At 42.1% G+C, this 21,327-nt stretch overlaps 1 protein-coding gene across 6 annotated transcripts in view; it reads left to right on the top strand.

Moving 5' to 3' along the window:
• Positions 1-21,327, top strand: part of fmn2b (formin 2b) — a 479,083-nt gene that overhangs the window by 409,211 nt on the left and 48,545 nt on the right. For 5 of the 6 annotated variants that reach the window (XM_048536693.2, XM_059648646.1, XM_059648645.1 and 2 more), the window contains one exon: positions 14,533-14,682. The exons of the other annotated variant lie outside the window; for it this stretch is intronic. In XM_048536693.2, the coding sequence (XP_048392650.2) occupies positions 14,533-14,682 (150 nt within the window). The remainder of the gene's footprint in view (positions 1-14,532; positions 14,683-21,327) is intronic. 6 annotated transcript variants of the gene reach the window in all.

Genomic DNA, 21,327 nt, shown 5'->3' with positions numbered 1-21,327 from the left:
GAGCTATCAGCATCAGAGAGTAATTCCCCATTTTCTCTGTCTGTCCATTTTTCAAGAGTGGAGTTATGTTAGCTACCCTCCAGTCCATTGGAACTTTTCCAGGGTCTACAGAATACTGGAAAACGATCACTGATGCATCTGCTATTTCCAGGGCCACTTCCTTAAGTACTCTGGAATGCAGAGCATCAGACCCAGGGACTCTTGTGTTTTAATCCCATCAATTTGCCCGTTACAGTTTCCTGACTAATAAGAATTTCCTTCAGTTCCTCCTTCACGCTTGACCCTCTGTCCCCTAGCACTTCCTAAAGATTATTTGTGTCCTCCTTGGTGAAGACAAATCTGAAGTATTTGTTCACCTGGTCTGCCATCTCTTTGTTGTCCAATATGAATTCACCTGATGCTAACTGCAAGGGACCTACACTTGTCTTCACCAGTCTCTTTCTTCACGTATCTATGGAAGCTTTTGCAGTCAGCTTTTGTTTTCCATAAGCTTACTTTCTCTAGTTCTCCTCTGAATTTTAATTTTCTTGCAGACCTTGGGTTTGCTGTTTCTTATGGCCTATTTGTTTGCTTCATCTTTGACTTCAACAATATTCCTGATTTCTCTTGATAGGCATGTTTGAGCCACCTTCTCTGTTTTACCATTACACCAGCACTTAAAAAGCACCAAGAATTCTTAAAGACCAACAACTGCCAGACAGTTTTTTTTTTCTTTATTCACTCATGGGACTTGGGCATTGCTGGCTGGCCTGTGCATATTGTCCTGTCCCTTGATGCCCTTGAGAAGATGGTGGTGAGCTGGATTCTTGCACTGCTGTATTCCATGTGCCACAGGTAGATGCACAATACCCTTGGGGAGGGAATTCCAGGATTTTAACCCAGTCACAGTGAAGGACCACCAATGTATTTCCAAGTCACGATCGTGAGTAGCTTGGAGGGGTATTTGCAGGTGGTAGTGTTGCCATGTGTCTGCCTGTCTTGTCGTTTGACATAGAAATGATAATGGATTTGGAAGGTGCCGTATAAGGGACTTTCAAGAATTCCTGCAGTGCATCTTGTAGATGGTACATATTACTGCTGCTGAGTGTCAGTGGTGGAGGGTATGGATGTTTTGTGAGTATGGTGCCAACCAAGTCTGCTGCTTTTGTCCTGGGTGGTGTCTAGCTTTGTGTGTTGGAGCTGCATCCATCCAGGCAAGTGGGGAGTATTCCATCACACTCCTGACTTGTGCCCTGTAGATGGTGGACAAGTTTGGCAAGTCGAGTTTAGTTACAGTATCCCTACCCTCTGACCTCCTCTTGGAGCCACTGTGTTATGTGACAAGTCCAATCGAGTTTCTGGTCAATGATAACCTCTAGGACGCTGACAGTGGGGGATTCGGTGAGAGCAACACAGTTGAATGTCAAGGAGCGGATATTCGATTGTAACTTGGCATTGCCTGGCATATGTGCAGTATCAATGTTACTTGCTGCTTGTCATCCCAAGCCTGGATATTGTCCAGACCTTGTTGCATTTGAATGTGACTCCTCAGATGCTGAAGCAGTTCGTGAATGGTACTGAATATCATACAGTCATCGGCGAGCATCCCTATTTCTGACCTTTATGATGGAGGGAAAATCATTGAAGCAGTTGAAGATGGTTGAACCTAGGACACTACCCTAAAGAACACTTGCGGAGATATCCTAAGCTGAGATGACTGACCTCCAACAACCACAACCATCTTCCTTCATGCCAGGTATCACTCAAACTAGAAGAGTGTTTGCCCCCTGATACCCATTGATTCCAGTTTTGAGAGGCCTCATTGACAGCATCTGTGGTTGAATGTGGCCTTGATGTCAAGGATGGTGACTTTCATCTTGCCTCTGGAATTCAGCCCTTTTTTGTCCATACTTGAATCAAGGCTGTAATGAGGTCAGGAGCTGAGTGGAACCCAGACTGGGTGTCACTGGGCAGGTGCTGCTTGAAAGCACTGTCGATAACACCTTCCGCCTTTTTACTACCAATCAACACTGGACTGATGGGGTCAGTGATTGGCTAGGTTGGATTTGCCCTGCTGTTGTGTATATGACGTGCCTGGAGCAATTTTCCACACTGGTTGACGCCAGCGTTGTAATTGTACTGGAACAGCTTGGTTAGGGGAGTGGCAAGTTCTGGAGCATGTGTCTTCAATACTATTGTTGGAATGTTATTAGTCCGCCCCACAGCCTTTGCAGTATCCACTGCCTCCAACCATCTCTGGCTATCACGTGAAGTAAATCAAATTGGCTGAAGACTGGTATCTGCAATGTTGGGGACCACTGGAGGAGGCAGAGATGGATTATCCACTTGGCACTGCTGTCTGAAGATTGCTGTGAATATTTCGGCCTTAGCTTTTGCCAGGAACTGCTGGCTATAAGTTCGCCAAAATATCCAGATGCCCTCTGAAACAGGAAACTTCAGGAGCACGTAAGAAGAGCTCAAAAAGCCAACAAACCCTTCTACAAAGAGAATGGCTGTATTGAAAACAAAAGCAAGTTAATGAACAGATGGCAATATGGATACAACAGCACCTTTTCAGTCATACTGCAGGATGAACGTGGACATCTAGGGAAGCTCCAGACACCTTAGTAAGCCTGCCTATCATAGCAGAATTCAGTGTCAAACCCACAGTGGAGAAACTTTACAAAACTGTTGAAAAGCTTACTGTGAGCAAAACTGTCATCTAATGCTATCTTGCCTGAGGTCATCGAGGACAGGAAGTAGGCACTCCTGCCCATGAGATCCTCTATCTCTGAAGGGAAGGGGCAATAGTGCAGGATAAGTGTGATGCAAAGATTTGTGACCCTGTTCAAAAGCAAAGTTGATTGCAGCATTTGCAATTAAACTACCTATATTCATGGACATAGTTATGGAGGCCTTCCACAAATTGGGAAGTAGTTTACAGACTAATTCCAATGGACTCCACCAGGTGTTTTATGAGAGTGGATGGATGGCGTTATGCTCCACAAGTTGATGTAATATTAACCCTTGGAATTTTGTACATGCTCTCACAACTGCTTAGGTACAAAGAGTGAGGAACAGCATTGACAAAGATTTAGAGGGGGGAAAACTTAAAATGCTACTTCAAGTCAGGAATCATTGGAGCAAGACTTCTAGTAAAGAAATAAATTGTAGATTTGAGGATTTTAGTGATTTGCCATCCACCAAACTGCAGAAGACAACACTTGGTGGGGGTGGGGCGGGAAATGAATAAAGTAAAACTCCGATAGAATTAAAAGTACTTAAGTGGCTGTAAAGCATTTTGAGGTGTCTGGTTATGAAAAGTGCAATGTAAATGCAAGTGTATATTTTGGAAGTGAATAATTTCACAAGCTATTTCACGATGCAATGGACATTTGAATTGTTTCCAAAAGAATTGCAATTTTTAGCAGGAATTACAGGGCCTTGTGAATAAAGGAACCATTTGTAAATGGTCTGCAATTCAAGAAAACTGAATTACAGGATATAAACTGTAAGAACTGTGGATGCTAAAAATCAGGAACAAAAGCAAAAGTTGCTGGAAAAGGTCAGCAGGTCAGGCAGCATCTGGGAAGAAAAAAGATCAAAGTTAACCTTTTAGGGTCCGGGGTTCTGAGGAGCTGCCATCAGTCCCAAAACATTAATATCTTCTTCACAGATGCTGCCAGCCCTGCTGAGCTTTTCCAACAACTACTGCTTTTTGTTACAGAATTGCACGTTGCCTCAATGAGGAGATAGTCATTTCTAACCCCACCCACCCCACATTAAACCATTTCATGATCACTTTTGTCATAGGTTGACTGTCTTTATTTTCCAAGAACTAATATTTTAAAACTTCTTCCATGTGACATGACCCCACAGAGAATTCCTCAAATTCCTGAAATGAAAGGGTTAAAATTGAAATTCATGGTTTGCAATTGTGCAAAAGAGAACCTTTGTTTAAAGTTTCACACACCACTTTTACCATTACTGAGTCACTCCACTGCTGGCATCAGTGATGGTTAATCTTTTCAAAGACTGTTTATAATGCCAGTCCAGTTTATTGTACCTCAAACGGACAAGTAGTGGATAGCATTTGTATTCAGTACAGACTTCGATTGAGCGAATTGAATGTTCATTGGAATTTACCTTCCTGAAAGGAAATTCCTTTTCTTTTGTTAAAGTCAAGTCTCATAGGTTGGGTAGGTTTTTGTCACATCCAAATTCTACAATGCCAATGTGGACAGTTAAAGTGAGGATTAGTCACCTCTTAGCAAACGTCTACAAAGAAATAGTTGAGGAGGAGAAAGGTCAGGCAGACACAAGGAGAAGTAACAGATTAGATGAACCAAGATTAATGTGATTAATGTTCATTACCCATTTAACACGGAAAAGGTTGATTTGTCTAACGTTTTGAAGTTAAATCCAGGATTACTTTTCATTAATCTGTGGATAGTGAGTGTTGACACAAAAGCTGATCAGCAAAAAGGTGGGAATATTTACATCAAAATAGACAGTTTATCCAAGATATTTATGAATAGGTGTTTTATGATCTGATGAAAGCACACAGGTCTGTGTTTATATAACATAAGCAGTCAGACAGGGAAGGCTCCAGTCGAACATTACCAGAGATGTGACACGGAATGTTTTCAGTAATCCGCAAACAAATTACATCATTGAGTTTACAATATTGATAAAATGTAATAAAAATGAGTGCCCCAGCACTTGAGCAGTTTAGCCTGTCAGGTGAAAGTTAAATGTTGAATTTACATCAGACTACAGAGCAGTGTTTACAATTGCATAGACCAGATGTCTTGATTAAGCCATTACAATAACCAGGTCTGACATGAAAATGGATTCAGTGCACTTACCTTTCTGTTTATCATGAAATGTTCACTAAACAGTGAAAGCCATAGATAAGCATTCAGCGCTCCTCTCACTGCAGAAACCGTACACAGAAGAACTGGTTTTTGTTAAGTGGATTTGACATTTATCGCTTCTGGATGTGCATTGTGAAATTATTTAAAAAGTGTCCCGTGGAAAATGTCAGCTTATTCGAGGAAACAGCATGCATTTTTATTGGGAGGGAGGGGGTTGATAAATTTGGATATATAAAAGTGTTTGACATTTGTTAAGACTGTGTATTCCTGGCATTAGCACGAGAAAATAAGTTGGCAGTTTTGAAAGAGTTCATTTTAACTCGGCAGAGTGTGCATTACGGTAACGGGAATATTGGTCTCAAAATGGATTCAATGAGGAGCAAACTGCTCATTGGACAAAGTCTGTAAATCCGGGCCCTATGACATGTGATTGGCATTTTGTGATTCAACTAGTATGAGCATGTGCCCTCCAAAGAGTTTCCCTGGTCCCCTCCAAAGAGTTTCCCTGTCATGGAGTCAGTGTAGCCCAGGGAAGTTCTAAATTATTTTTGTGGGACTGCAGGTGCAGAAGGGTTCCTCTGGCCTTTAGCAAGGTCTTCTCTCCTGATCACGATGCAAGTTTGTTTCTCTGATCCAGGTGGTTCTAGGTTTTTTGAAATTAAGCCAGCCTTAGTCCAGTGAGCTGTTTTGGGAGATCTGTTTAGCCCCCTTGGCTTGCCTGTTGCACTGAAATAAGGATGGGACCAAGGACAGACTGCTTTTCCCCTCCCACCTGGGAGAGGGAAGGCTACTCTGCCTGTAAACTTATATAAATTAAAATGGCTTACATGTATGTCAGTCTTGTGAAATGTCCAATTGGAGATTTGGAACTGAGAAATCTTTTCAAATGTGTTGAGAAATACACTCAAGTTAAGGACAGAATGGAGAGGGACATTGAACTTGTTTTATTTCTCTGTCCTAATGTCAGCCAGCAAAGTATTTAAAGTAATAAAATGTGAGGCTGGATGAACACAGCAGGCCCGGCAGCATCTCAGGAGCACAAAAGCTGACGTTTCGGGCCTAGACCCTCCTTCAGAGAGGGGGATGGGGTGAGGGTTTTGGAATAAATAGGGAGAGGGGGGGAGGTGGACCGAAGATGGAGAGAAAAGAAGATAGGTGGAGAGGAGAGTATAGATGGGGAGGTAGGGAGGGGATAGGTCAGTCCAGGGAAGACGGACAGGTCAAGGAGGTGGGATGAGGTTAGTAGGTAGGAGATGGAGGTGCGGCTTGGGGTGGGAGGAAGGGATGGGTGAGAGGAAGAACAGGTTAGGGAGGCAGAAACAGGCTGGACTGGATTTAGGATGCAGTGGGTGGGGGGGGGGGGGGGCAGAAGAGCTGGGCTGGTTGTGTGGTGCAGTGTGGGGAGGGGACGAACTGGGCTGGTTTTGGGATGCGGTGGGGGAAGGGGAGATTTTGAAGCTGGTGAAGTCCACATTGATACCATTGGGCTGCAGGGTTCCCAGGCGGAATATGAGTTGCTGTTCCTGCAACCTTTGGGTGGCATCATCGTGGCACCGCAGGAGGCCCATGATGGACATGTCATCTAAAGAATGGGAGGGGAAGTGGAAATGGTTTGCGACTGGGAGGCGCAGTTGTTTATTGCGAACCGAGCGGAGGTGTTCTGCAAAGCGGTCCCCAAGCCTCCGCTTGGTTTCCCCAATGTAGAGGAAGTCACACCGGGTACAGTGGATACAGTATCTCACATTGGCAGACATGCAGGTGAACCTCTGCTTAATATGGAAAGTCATCTTGGGGCCTGGGATAGGGGTGAGGGAGGAGGTGTGGGGGCAAGTGTAGCATTTTCTGCGGTTGCAGGGGAAGGTGCCGGGTGTGGTGGGGTTGGAAGGCACTGTGGAGCACACCTCATCCCACGTCCTTGACCTGTCTGTCTTCCCTGGACTGACCTATCCCCTCCCTACTTCCCCACCTATACTCTCCTCTCCACCTATCTTCTTTTTTCTCCATCTTCGGTCCGCCTCCCCCTCTCTCCCTATTTATTCCAGAATCCTCACCCCATCCCCCTCTCTGATGAAGGGTCTAGGCCCGAAACGTCAGCTTTTGTGCTCCTGAGATGCTGCTGGCCTGCTGTGTTCATCCAGCCTCTCATTTTATTATCTTGGATTCTCCAGCATCTGCAGTTCCCATTATCTCTGAAAGTATTTAAAGTTTCATGTTCTCTTTTGAAACATGTGACGTATTCCTTGGAACCTCTGTTGTGAAAAGTAATTGTTGAACAGACTCTCTTTAGAGTTAAATCAGGGAATACAGTTGTGTTTATGCCCTTAAGACTGGGGATGATTTTCACGCCATGTCACAAGCACAGGTGGAAGATAAAAGTAGAAGATAGAGATATTGCATTTAAAAGCAACTAGGTAACATCAAGATATGGATATTAGTTCACGTGAATGTTAGAGCCAATGAGTTGGTGCCCAGTAAAGGTTTTTATTTTTCCCCATGAGTAGAAATTCAGATGTGTGCAGCAATTCAAGGAGATAGTTGTTGAATGCCTGTTAAAATGGACAAAGGTGCAGCAATATGACATTGGCAAATGTTGGCTTTCTGTTGCAAATTTAGGAAATTTACTAAAGCAGACTTAGCTATTAGTCTGTCTTTTGGCAGCTCTATTAATGGTCTTGTAGACTCAATTCACTTGGATGTGAAAAGCAGGCTGAGGTAAGACATTCCAAAAATTACAATTGTCAAAACATTGCCTTTTCTGAGAGTTTGAAGGTGATCCATTAGCACCTTTTCAAGCATAATGAGTTTCAGCAGCTCTTTGCTTTTCTGCTGGGCAGAAACGTTGTCTACTGTTCTCTTTTGTTTGTTGACTACAGGTTCCAAACAGTGCCAAGGTATGACGTTCAATGAGGCTAGTATCTAAACTCTGTCTTGGTAATTATTGAGTAGAACTTTGCAGAAAATTTTACTCAACTTGAATTATGTGATCAGCAGCCATGTTTTAGTAGGGCAAACTCCACTAAAATTAAACAAGAAACTAATAACTTTTAACGTGATTTATGATCTCTTGTCGGTCTTGTGAATCTGACATATGAAATGATTAACTTTGCCTTTAGGGATCTCTGCACCTTTAGCTCTATCTGTGTGTTCATATCTGCATTCCATGTATTTTTAAAAGATTGAGAATGTGATGTTTTGCTGCCCATTGTCATTGTTTGTCACTTGTTGACATTTTCAGTGATGTGGAGGTGCCAGTGTTGGACTGGGGTGTACAAGATCAGAAATCATGCAACATCAGGTTATAGCCCAATAGATTTATTTGAAAACACAAGCTTTCAGACTCTCACTCTTTCTAACACCTGAAGAAGGAGGGAGACCCCAAAAGCTTGAGTTTTCAAATAAATGAACTATGAACTGGTGTTGTGTGATTACTTGAAATTGTCAATGGTAAAGATCAGAAACCACATCACGTTACCTAAGACACATTGTGATGCGGCCTTTAGCAGCAACACAGCAAATAATTGCAACTGATTAGTCTGTAACTGAGCAGATTTTATTTATATGGCTGAATAAAACAAATATTGCCCAATTAGTAAGTACTTTAATGTATCAGACCGAATTATCAAGTTGTGCTTGGGACAGTGGTAAATTTTAAGGGAGATGAGACTGTTCACTGTTAACATGAGTGGTGCTTTATGATCCCAACTTGAAAGACTTCTTCATTTTCCCTTGAGAAACTAAGTAAGCCACAGCACCCTCTTCCAACAGATTTCATTGTCCAGTTCATCAAGGCTACCTAGTCCATTATATCCATCCTTAGAAATCCAGTCATAGGCAGACTGTTTCCAGGATAGTATCAGAGATAATGGGAACTGCAGATGCTGGAGATTCCAAGATAATAAAATGTGAGGCTGGATGAACGCAGCAGGCCAAGCAGCATCTCAGGAGCACAAAAGCTGACGTTTCGGGCCTAGACCCTTCATCTCAAGGGTCTAGGCCCGAAACGTCAGCTTTTGTGCTCCTGAGATGCTGCTTGGCCTGCTGTGTTCATCCAGCCTCACATTTTATTATCTGTTTCCAGGATAGTTGTTCTTCCTATCCCAGCACCATTACCTCTTCGAATCATCCAAGGATCCATCCTTACCTGCTGTCCCTTCCTTATCAATATGCTTCCCTTGACAATATAAATAGCTAGCTTCCCCACATGCTCACCTGACCAGGTTTATCCTGTCTGACTGCTTGTGCAAAGTCCAGTCTTTGAGTTACAATATCATTACAAGTACAATACCCAAGCCATTGTCTAACTCTGTTCATAACCACAATTCTAATGAAACACTGACGAGCTCCTAAAGGTAAAATATCTACTAATTCTCCTAGATTGTATCATAGTGCCACACTTAGAATATAATTTGCCTCAATCTACATCACTGTTCATTTGCTTAGTTTTTTTTTAAATCAAGGTCTTTGTCACTTCAAAAATTGGCCATACTTCTGGCTGACCACCTATCACCATTTCCATCATTGAGTTAATTCAAAATTCTGCTGTCTGTGTTGTGCGTCCCTTTTAAATCGCGCGAATGTCCTTCTTCACTATCATTAGCTTTGCAGTTTGCCTTAGCTCAAAATTAATATTCTGAACTTTGTTTGAGTTTTACCTGACCTTTTCCTCTCTGTCTTCACCAGAACTACCAGCACCTCTTAATCTCAACATTTCCTTGTTCTTTTGATGCTGACTTCTTGTCCTTTTGTCTCACCCATTCCTTTTTCAGCATTGACAGTGGCACCCCTCTGCTTTCTCTAACATGCACCTTCAAGAATTCCACGTCAGCCTTGCACTCGGCCATCTTTCCCTTGCCCTCGCACTCGTGCTCTCTATAATGCAACTTTTGAGAAGCCTGAAAGCTGTAAAACTACATAAGCAGTCGGAATTATTTGAATTCAGCAGGAGCATCTCTGGTAAATTATGCTGAATGTGAAGCCTCCATATTATTGATGGAAATCAAATCTAGCTGTGATCCAGCAGCTTTAGTAAACAATAAATTGCCCAAAGCAATGGGGCAACCCTACTGTTGATGGTAAAAGTCAGTGATGTTAGACCCAATGGATATTGCTGAAGAATCCAAAGAACCAATCTGTGTGGAGCTGAATGAAGACAGCAGGCCAGACAGCGTCAGACAATAGGTGCAGGAGTAGGGCATTCAGCCCTTCGAGCCAGCACCACCATTCATTATGATCACGGCTGATCATCCACAATCAGTATCCTGTTCCTGCCTAGTCCCCAGAGGAGCAGGGAAGCTGACGTTTTGTGTCTGGACCCTTCTTCAGAAATGGGGGAGGGTAAAGGGGCTCTGAAATAAATAGAGAGGGGAGGAGGCAATGATAGGAGGTGGATAGAGCAGCAAACAGGTGGAGAGAAGACAGGCAGGTCAAGGAGATGGGGTTGAAGCCAGTACAGATGAGTGTAGGTAGGGATTTGGGGTGGAGGAAGGGGCAGGTAGGTGGGAGGGAAGACAGATGGGTCAAGGAGCCAGGGATGAGGCAAGTAGGTAGGAAGTGGGTTTGGGGGTTGGCCTGTGAGGTGGGAGGAGCGGATAGGTAGAAAAGATGGACCAGTCAAGGAAGTGGGGATGAGATGGGCTGGACTTGGGATGAGGCTGAGGGTGGGGAGATTTTGAAGCTTGTGAAGCCCGCATCGAGACCATTGGGCTGCAGGGTTCCCAGGCAGAATGAGAGTTGCTGTTCCTCCAGCCTTCGGGTGGCATCGTTGCGGCACTGGAGGAGGCCCAGGATGGACATGTCGTCCAAGGTGTAGGAGGGGAAGTCAAAATGGTTCGCGACTGGGCGATGTTGTCATTTGTCACGAACCAAGCATAGGTGCTCAACAAAGCGGTCTCCAAGCCTCTGCTTGGTTTCCCCCATGTATAGGAAAGCACATTGGGAACAGTGGATACAGTATACCATATTAGAGGATGTGCAGGTCAACGTCTGTTGAATGTTTTCTTGGGTCCTAGGATAGGGGTGTAGGGGCAGGTGTAGCACCTTCTGCGGTTCATGACAAACAACAACCCCTCCCAGTCACAAACCACTTCAACTCCCCCTCCCACTCCTTAGACGCCGTATCCATCCTGGCCCAACTCCAGTACCACAATGATGCCACCCGAAGGCTGGAGGAACAGCACCTCACATTCCACCTGGGAACCCTGCAGCCCAATGGTCTCAATGTGGATTTCACAAGCTGAAAATTCTCCTCACCCCAGACCTCCTCCCAAGACCAGCCCATCTCATCCCTGCCTCCTTGACCTGTCAGTCTTTTCTCCCACCTATCCACTCCTCCCACCTCACTGACCAACCCCCACACCCACTTCCTATGTACTAGCTTCGTCCCCGCCTCTCTGACCTGTCAATCTTCGCTCCCACCTACCTACCTGTCCCTCATCACTGACCAACCCCCATCCTAATTCCCTACCTACACTCCCTGTACTGGCTTCATCCTCGCCTCCTTGACCTGTCTGTCTTCTCTCTTCCTACCTGCTCCTCTATCCACCTTCTATCACCACCTCCTCCTCTCTTTTTCTTTCTTTTCAGAGCCCCCTTCCCCTCCCCCCATTTCTGAAGAGGGGTCCAGATCTGAAACGTCAGCTTTCCTGCTCCTCTGATGCTGCCTGGCCTGCTGTGGTCATCTAGCTCCACAACTTGTGATCTCAGACTCCGGCATTAGCAGTTCCTACTATCTCTGAACCAATGATTTTTTTCTAATGCTTGAGGCAAGTGGGTGCTACTGAAATAAAAAACCAAGGGAGACCACAGAAATAGATACTTTGAGAAAATCCAGCAAGCCTGAAAGACTCTATCTGCGACCCTGAGACACTGTTAAACCTTTTCGCAATCAGAGTATGACCTTCTCCTCAACTGTTGCAGCCCTTCAGGTGATGTTGCTTCCTTATACTTAAGACAGAATTCCAGGTCCTTAAGCCAGTGAATCAAAGAACCATGCTGCTTATGTGCTTGGTGAGAATATATCAAGGAACTCGGGCTGCACTACATACAGGCTGGATGTTGCTATGCATATTACATGGTGGTAGTAGGATATTGATTCCAAAGCTGGTCAATCAGACAGGCCAACTGATGTTGCTTACGTGATCTCAACTTCTTTAATGTATCTTTTCATATATAGGATCCAAATCCAAGTATTCCATAGCACCCCTGATGTGAGTCTTGTGTGCATGGAAGAGGTTTTGTGTTCAAGAGATGAGCCACTTAGTGCATAGTTCCCAACCTCTACCTGGCACTTATAGCTATAGTGTTCAAATTACTGGACCAGTTCAGTTCTATTCAGTGGTGGCCTCCCAAGATATTTGTTGATTGGGCATGGTAAGGAATGGGGTAACTGAGAAGAAGAGCTGTACCATTAATTATGAAGAATAGATAGCTAGAATTCCTTGTGTTTAATCTGACCATTACTTAATAATTTGCAGCACACATATTGCACCACCTTTTGTTCATCTTCAAATATAATGAATGAGAATTGTGAAATTGTTTTAAATGCTTTTTAAGCCCTTGGTGCATAATGGTAGTTAGGCTTCCAAATATACACATTGGAGTTGCTGGGACCTGTTTTTCTTAGAAACTGACGCAGAGTAGCTTTCAATAAAGTGATCCATGTCTACCACACCCAAATGACAAACAGCCCTATCTTTAATTCTGGTTCTCCCTTTCCAAAAGAGAGTATTTACAGCAACAGTTAATACTTCTCTTTGCAGAATACATTGAACATAGGAAATCACTTCGAAGCACTTCAAAAGTTGGAGGAAAAATAGACTTCAAGGCAATGAGTGAAGGCTCTGGAGACTTGAATAAAAGTGATCAAAGAGTTTTGAAGAAAGAAAGCAATTTTTTTTAAAAGTGGAAACTCCAGAACTTTGGGGCCTCGGTAGCTGCAAGTACAGGTGCTCATGGTAATGCAAAGGAAAGGGAGCGAGGAAGAGTGGACAAAGTTGGTTAAAAAGTAGAACTTAGGGGCAGGGTGCAGGAATGGAGGTCCATACATAACTAGGAACCTGGTGGAATTTAAGTAAAAGATTAAGAAGCAGGCAGGGTGGGGCTAGTTTTGTTTGAGAACATGATTGGCGTGGACTAGTTAGATTCCAGGGTCTGTTTGCATGCTGTGTGACTCTTTTGATTGTAATTACAGAATGGAGGCGTTAAGGGAAGGGGAGTGCATTGTAGTTCATCTTAAGATGTGTTGATGATTACCATTCTTCAGAATTCATAAACTGGAGACCATTGGAATAATCAAGTCAGGAGGCAACTAGGCATGAGTGAGTATTTCAGTCACTTGGTGGGGATGAATTAAAGCAGAATGCTGAGATGCTAACCTGCATCTTCTGATAATCCGATGGATCTCTGTGAGCCAGTACTGACCCAGGTTCTGTGAAATTGAAATTGGAATGAGTTACACATTTGTGAGACCAAAGTTGAGATCTTGCTGATAGAGGCTGAGCACTATTGCTAGACTATCTGTTGAGCTATGAGGCACCTGTGAGAGAGGTTTTGAATCTGGACAAATAATGCTACATGCTTTAACTGTTCAGGCCTTCTATTTTGTGAATAAACATTAGATTTGTAATTTGTCCTGGGACCAATTAATTGCACATGTGGCTCTGTGTCTATTTTGTGAAAAGAGATCTTAATTATAGCAAAGTAGTTCCATTCCATGAAGATATGTGGTTTGTAATTCAACATGTCAAATTGCTTTCCTTGTTTCATTTAGTTTTTATTTGTTTGGCATTTTGGAGTCTCTGCTTCTGTTGGGTGGTCTTTCATGAGTTGTAATGTGCCCTGGTACTGCAGCTCTGCTTTGTTTGATATTTACTTCAATTGCATGATGGACCATACAAGGTATTAAGCAATTTTCTTTGCTAACTTCCATATGATCTTCCCAGGGATAAATATAAATTATGGATATGCAACAAAATGTCTTCATTGAAGTACAAAAACGTATGCAATGATCATGCCTTCACAGTTCTTTACTTAGTTATAAGATCAGTAAACCCACTGCATGGTCATAACTGTGGTGAATTTACTTAGTGATCCTGTAGATCTTGTGTACTCTAGCCAGTGTGGCAGTAATATTGAAGATGTCTTTCAATCCCTATCTCTTCGATCTGTCAAGCACACTCAGTCACCAATTCATGTGTCGTACCAAACGAAGTTAGATAAGATGGTAGGTTTGTTGTGTGGGCATGCCAACTACCAACATTATATGAGCTCCTGCTCATAGTGAAGGTCGCTGCTACCATTCTGCCTAAGTATAGGAAACTAAAGGGCCTGCATGTTCTAGTGTGGGAGAGGAAGACCACTCTCTAATCAAACTAGAAGAGTCTCTTGCAGTTAACAAGTAGTTGATTGCATGTTTGCAACTAGTGAAGAGTTGGATTGATATGATGGTTTGTACATCACTTCAAATGCTCAGGCTGAAGGATTGCAATAGTTAACATGTATTTCAGCAGGACTCGGCTATAGTTTGGAGTTCTCCTCCAAGATGTTGTGAAATAAAATTGGTTTAAGATCGTTTAAATATGACGTGCTTCTCTTCAATGCGAATTATTACTGACGAATAACAGAAGTTCAAAAGTGTTTTTTGGACTTGTATTTTGATTATGTTGTTTCCTTTTGTCAGCTTCTTGGAAACAGCGGCATATTTTAGCATGAAGCCAAAATCTGGAGATAAAGAAGTCACTCCAAATCACTTCTTTACCCTGTGGTATGAGTTTTGCTCAGACTTCAAAGAGTACTGGAGAAAGGAAAGCAAAATTATCCTTAAGGAAAAGTAAGTATATTCAGTACTTCCAGTTGTTCTTTTAAGTAGTAACATTGTTTGATATTTCCTTAATTACAGTATTGGTGTTTTGCGTTTCCTGTTAAAGGTACAGGTGGTGGCCAGGTCACTCCCAATACCTGTTTTCACCTCTGTATCTCTCCCTAACTCTAAGTTTGAGAGTCACTGTCCTCATCAGTATTCCACTTTTTTTTAAAGGTTATATAAGGCTTAATGTAGGTTTGATCAATCAAGAATATGTAGGTGGTACTTAGCCATGGAGCCATACAGCGTGGAAACAGACTCTTCAGTCCCACTTGTCCATGCCGACCAGGACTCCCAAACTAAACTTACTCCCATTTGACTGTGTTTGGCCCATATCCCTTTAAACCTTTTCTATGCATTATCCTGTCCAAATGTCTTTTAAATCTGCCTGCATCTACCACTTCATCCATCCATATGTGCACCACCCTCTGTGTGGAAACAGTTGGCCGTTTTAAATCTTGCCCCTCTGACCTTTAAATCTGTGCCCTCTAGTTTTGAATTCCCCAGCCCTAGGAAGAAAGAACTTCACAATTCATTTATCTATGCCCATCTGGATTTTATTGACATCTGTAAGGTCACCCCTCAAACTCCCAAGTTCCATGGAAAAAGTTCCCAGCCTCTCCTCATAATTCAAATCCTCCAGTCCTAGTAAAATCCTTACAGATCTTTACTGCACCCTTCCCAATTTAATGATATCCTCTCTTTAGAAGGGTGACCTGATCATGTCAACTTGACAATTTGTAATCTCTCCCATCTGCTACCCCAGAGATTCTATCTTAAAGTGGCTTTATCCACATGGATTATAATTTTAGTTGTAGTCCTCATCCTATCATTTCCCTGCCTTTTCCATTGTTGTCTTCCTTCCTGTAGTTCTTACAAATGGATACAAACAAGAGCGTATGTGATCTTCCCCGAATAATTCTGGAATAATATCCCATTTCTATACAGTTCTTAGTGTAGAGAATCCTGCTATATATGTACTTTTGTTGGGGCTTTTTGGTTTAGGCCTAGATCTGGATTGAATTTTTGAAATTTCTTAAACAAAACTACCCTACGTATTTAAGCCCTTTTTAAAATCTAAAATACTTAAGAACTAACAGCACTTTGCCACAGTTGGTTTTCTTGAATTTCATTTTATTCCAACAATAGCATGTTGCATGGAAAATACGCACAGGTAGGGTGTGTGTCCGTCAGTCTCTTGTCCGTTTTTAAAACGTGCCTTCAACAAAGCAATTAGTTTGAAAAAGTGGAATTGTTGTCCTTTATAAAACTGTCCACCTAAACAATTAGGGCATGCATGCCATACGGCTTAAAGTTTACTGCATATTTGTGGGATACAGAGGAATCTGCTTACCTAACTTGTAACAAGTACCAGGTATCTAACCACATAGCTGTGGAAAAAGAAGTACACCTTTTGTTTAAGCCGGCATGATTGATTTGTGTTTTCTCCTGCTGTGACCCACAGGCTATGGAGTTTACACTTCTTGTGGTGTATTTTGAAAATAGTGGGCTCAGTTTCCACCTTTGCTTGCATGTCAGGGTGCTTTATTAAAGCAAAGCCAGGGAACATTACTCAACACTGGTGGGTTGTTATGTTGTATTACCACAAAGACCACAGCTGTGGCTTCTTTGTTTTGTTTGACATTTGTTTGTAATAAAAACTCTAGGTGGGAGAATACAACGTCTCCGCTCACCTCCTGATTCCACCCACTGCTTATAACTGTTGGAATATATTAGTATTCCTGGCAAACTATCTATCAGACTGCTGGAAAATATAATATAAAACATTTTTTAATAAAAATGAAAAATAAGTAACTTGGACATGTTCTCTGCGATGACATTCTATTTTGAAGAAGAAGAGGACTTTGGTGTGAGTTCCATTACCTCAGTGGTTGCTGAAAGCAGTTGAGGTGTACTTTGGAAAATGTGTGTGGTGTCATTTTTTTCTTTCCTGTTACAACATATCCTTAACTCTCCATTCTGCCTGTAGATTTGAAATAAATATTTAGACGGCATATTCCCAACTGTTTCCCAATATTATTTCATCTATATGTCAGGCATGTGACTGACCTATGGACAAATTTTTTTTGCTGGAATTGCCTTTCATCTTGCTGATTAGGAAACCTTACAAGCAAAACTGACAATCGTGGAGCACCTTCCAGTGCTTGACAAACATTTTATCTCGGTGACCCTCAGCTTGAAAATTGTTGTAGCCACTGGTATGAATGGAGAGCGTGCTTGGACAGCTGTACAGCTGCAATACCTTGGTCAGATCTTCACAGTAGCCACCGCTTCCTAATGGCTTGTGACCCCAACATTTAAGTTTGAGTTAACACTTGACATCCTAAACATCGCCACTTTGGAAAAGCCTGACATTTTCTATCAGTGCATCAGCATGACCGTTGGATTGTTGTGTACGAGGGAGTTGCGATACAGAGTGCCAACAGTGCAGGCTCGATTCCTGCAATGGCTGAGTTTACCATAAAAGTCCAGCCTCCTCAGCCTCACTTGTTGCTTGGGGTGTGTTGATGCTCAAAGTAAACCACCACCAGTCTGGTCTGTCTAATGAAAGAGTAAGTCGAGTCCTCCAGGTCTGTGGTGATTTTACCCTTATTTGCCTTCAAATGTGCTCGACACCTTTTTACCAAGCATAAAATCCCCCACAATGGGGAGAGGATCAAAGTGGAAAGATGTTCAAATAGAACTATGCACAGAAAATGATTTGGCTTCTCTTCATTATTATCAGTCTGGCAGTACTTCATGAATTTACAGTTTTTAAGTTGAAAACAGAGCTCGTATTGCAATCCTGCAAGGTTTTGGTGACAACTTGACCAAGTAAATAGCTAACTTTGAGAAAAGATTCTGAACAACCATGCGAAAACAACTCTCCATGCTTCTGATCCCTTTGACCTGACTCCCAGGATCTCACTTCCCAGTTGTGCTCAATAAATTTAATTTGCATTCCTATCCCACTTTTAACTTGAAGGAAAAAAAAGCTCAAGACGCTTGCTGAATATGTGTAGTGTTAAATTCAATTCGCGCTCTCTCACCTCCCCCCACTCTCGCGCTCTCTCTTCTTCTCTCCCTCCCCCCCGCCCCCCCCCCCGGGAATTTCCTCAATAATTAATGTAGATCATGTAAGCAGAACATGTGATTTCAATGCATGTTGACTGGTTCACTGGCAGACATGCAGGTACTGGTGAAGGAGACACAGGCACGGATTTTCTAATGGCTAGATAGTTGTTATTCCTCATCCTTGGAAATTGCACATGATGTCCCTGCGGAATTCCCACTGTAGTAGACTGTGTACGAATTGCCCAGGAAATTGAACAATCTGCTGGGCAATTCCTCGTCACCTGGAACACTCAAAGTCTCCATTTATATTTTGAGAACTTCAAGGGTTCTCATCTGGTCTGTACTTAGCCAGTACCCCACCCAGTGCATCGTGCCCCCAAACACCATTCTTTTCCCCCCCCCCCCAAAAAAAAGCACCAACATCACTATTACCTCATGCACTCAATACTGGACAGCAACAAAAATATGGTTGACTGGGCATTAACTTCCAGAATACAACAGCAGACTGCTGTGGAAATGGGGTGCGACAGTAAGGAGGAACTGTCAGAATGTAAGTACAGCTCTGTATTTCTGAAAGAGACCCAATCAGAATCATTGATCAAAAATATAGAGCCTTTTGTAAAACAGAAGGACTGGAGTGGTACTGAGAGAGATTGGCCACAGTGGCAATCTGATCCAGAGAGGGCTGCAAACTAATCAACCAGCAGGTTTAAAAATAGACCAGTGAGGGACCAAGGCAAGTGAATGCAGCTTCAAAGGATTAGCTATAATACTTTTGATTTCAAACACTGGCATTTAAAATAGGGTGGGCGTGGAGAAGATGAGAATTTGTCTTAAATTTCCCATTCCAAACCGAAACAATAATAAAATTCTCGTCTTGTAGACAAGTTACACTGCCATCTGATTCTATCTCATGAGGTGCGTTCTACATGAGAGAACGTTATTAGACTAGAATTGTCTGCATGCAGCATATTTCATTGTTATCCAAGTTGGACAAACTTGGACTTGTCATAACGTGACCTTATCGTGTTTTTCAAACTTGTAGATTTGGAAATGGCTTCCTGTTTTTGCAGACTCGTTCAATCCACTTCTCTTCCTGAGGCAGGTTTGGCCCTGACTCTGGAATTATGCCACAACTTTGGTTTTGGTGGGGAGCAAAGCAATTTTTGCACCTATTTTGTTGTCATTCTGCTTGTTGCAACCTAAGGAAAGAATGGACCTGCATTTGTGTGATTCCCTTATATAAATGTGATAAATGGCTCTCACTTGGTTTTTAAGGACTGCAATGACAATTTTATTTTACTTCACACTATAGCCAAAAATTCCAGACACACTCTAATTAAAAAAAATGATGGCAATGGAGGAAAATAAAGTTATGAGAAATGTGCTTAACATTACAATTAGCATATGCATGTGCTTAGTCCAAATCCACGTCTCTTGACTCTTTGGATCTGAATTTTGCCAGCACTATTTTTAAAGCTGTATTTGGACCTCTGGATTAAATCCAAGTTGCACAAAAGGAACTGAGTGTCCTCTTGGCTGGCTGACTGTTGGGTCCCTGAGTGTATTTCTTTTGCTGCAGGAGCTGTTCCTTCAGTCACTAAAAAGTGCCAGATGTTCTTCTGTGGCACCCAGGCAGAGGTCCCTCCAATTAACATCCCAAGCAGTCTTAGCAGTGAACAGAACTTAATAAAAGGGTAACAATACTGTAAAAAGAGTATACATCTGGGTCACATTAGAATCTACTTTTATACAGAAGAATTCGTACTCGTAAATGTACATTAAATTCTCTCAGCCTGACCATTACAATAGTATTACTTTTAATAGGCCCTCTGCGTGCACTCAGTTCATCAGTACCTGCTTCAGGTGTTCGTGCTTCCTTGTGTTGAGTCTTATTCTTTTAATGAGTATTGTGAATTAAGCAGTTACAAATCTTTCCATTGCCATCTCTTTATAAGCTTCAGTGTCCTTTTATTGTATGTGTGCAAAAAGCAATCAGATCATCCTTCATGCTTTATCCTTCCCTGCAATAGTGAAGTCACTTTTTTAAAATATTGAATACAGTCAGACTATTCAAAAATGTTAGGACTGCCGCTTCCACCAACAAATAATTCTCTTCAATCCGCCACCCTGCCTACTGGAAAATAAATGACACACTTTAAACAAAAATTCCTCTTATTAAATGTAAAATTGTGCAGCGCAAAAATTGTCCATGCACGCACTTCAGAAATTGAAGCGTACAATCTAATGTTTGGAAAAGGTCCCTTTTTATTTCCCCCTCACTTGCATGCTGATTATCCTAGGAATCAAGACCACACAATTGTTGGCATCAACTATGTTGATCCAGAAGGAAGCAACGGCAGAATTCAGAACCATACCATTTGTGAGAGTCACATTCATTAAACCATTAATTTCAGGCATCCACCCAATTATTTAGGAACTTAAATGTACATTTTTAAAAAACACTTACTATTTCTGGCCATGCAAAACTAAACACAAATTGGATAAAGACCAATGATGGAAGCAATTTTCTTCTCCCTTTGGGAAGGTGCAGAAAGCAGTAATGTAATGTTATTCCTCAAATAATAAAGTCAACTCTCGAACAATGGAAAACATGTCTACTTTAATGGCATTGAACCACCATTATTACAACGTTGCTTGTGGCCCCTGTGCTAACTTTATATCTTGCCCACTGTCATATTTATTCAAACTTTTGTTCTGCATATGTCCTGAATGCATTTATATTCTCTCAGTCATGACTCCCTACTTCTCCCTTGGTACTAATGCTTTTCCCCTCTTCAGCTCATCTGCTAAAATACTTATTGCATTTCTGACAATTCTAATGCTGTTTTGGCTAGCCTCCCATCTTCCGCTCACTTAAACATTTTAATTCTCTGCTGCCTGGACTCCTATCAGGTCCCATTCATCCATCACCTTTGAGTATGCTAATTACGTTGACACTAGGTCCAACAACACTTCAGATTCATAATTATGATAGTTGTGTGCAAATCCCTCCATGATCATCCCTCTGTATTAACCTTGTCCAATATCACTAATGTCTGAGAACAGAGTTCTTACAATTCTGGCCTCTCGGGCATCCTGACTTTCCTTGACCCCACCTTGACATGCTGTTACTGAATTTTTCTGCCTCTTGCCTCAATTTCCCTGTTTTTAAGGCCCTGCTTGAAAACTGCCCCTCTGATGAAAGTTTTGCTCGTTGATTGTAATTTCCTCTAATGTGCCATGTTGTCAAATATTTTCTGGTAATACGCATGTAAAATTCTTTTTGAAGTCTTTATAATTGTTGTTTTTATCATTGAAACTTTTTGCTCCAGTGCATGATCATTGTGAAGAGTTTCAAACATATAGATTCAAATTTTCATTGTTTTAATTTAAAATGGTATGATTTTTCCAAAATTCAAGTAAACATGGCGGAGTAAATGATAGGTTCATTCTGATCACTAGCTTAAAGTTCCACTCCAGGACTTGAGCACAGATATCTTGGTCAACACTCTTGCGTAGTCCTGAGGGTGTTCT

The sequence above is a fragment of the Stegostoma tigrinum genome, chromosome 9 (assembly GCF_030684315.1).
Source record: "Stegostoma tigrinum isolate sSteTig4 chromosome 9, sSteTig4.hap1, whole genome shotgun sequence".
Classification (NCBI taxonomy): Eukaryota; Metazoa; Chordata; class Chondrichthyes; order Orectolobiformes; family Stegostomatidae; genus Stegostoma; species Stegostoma tigrinum.
The sequence above is the reverse complement of the archived record's forward strand: the minus strand, read 5'-3'. Positions and strand labels throughout refer to the sequence as shown.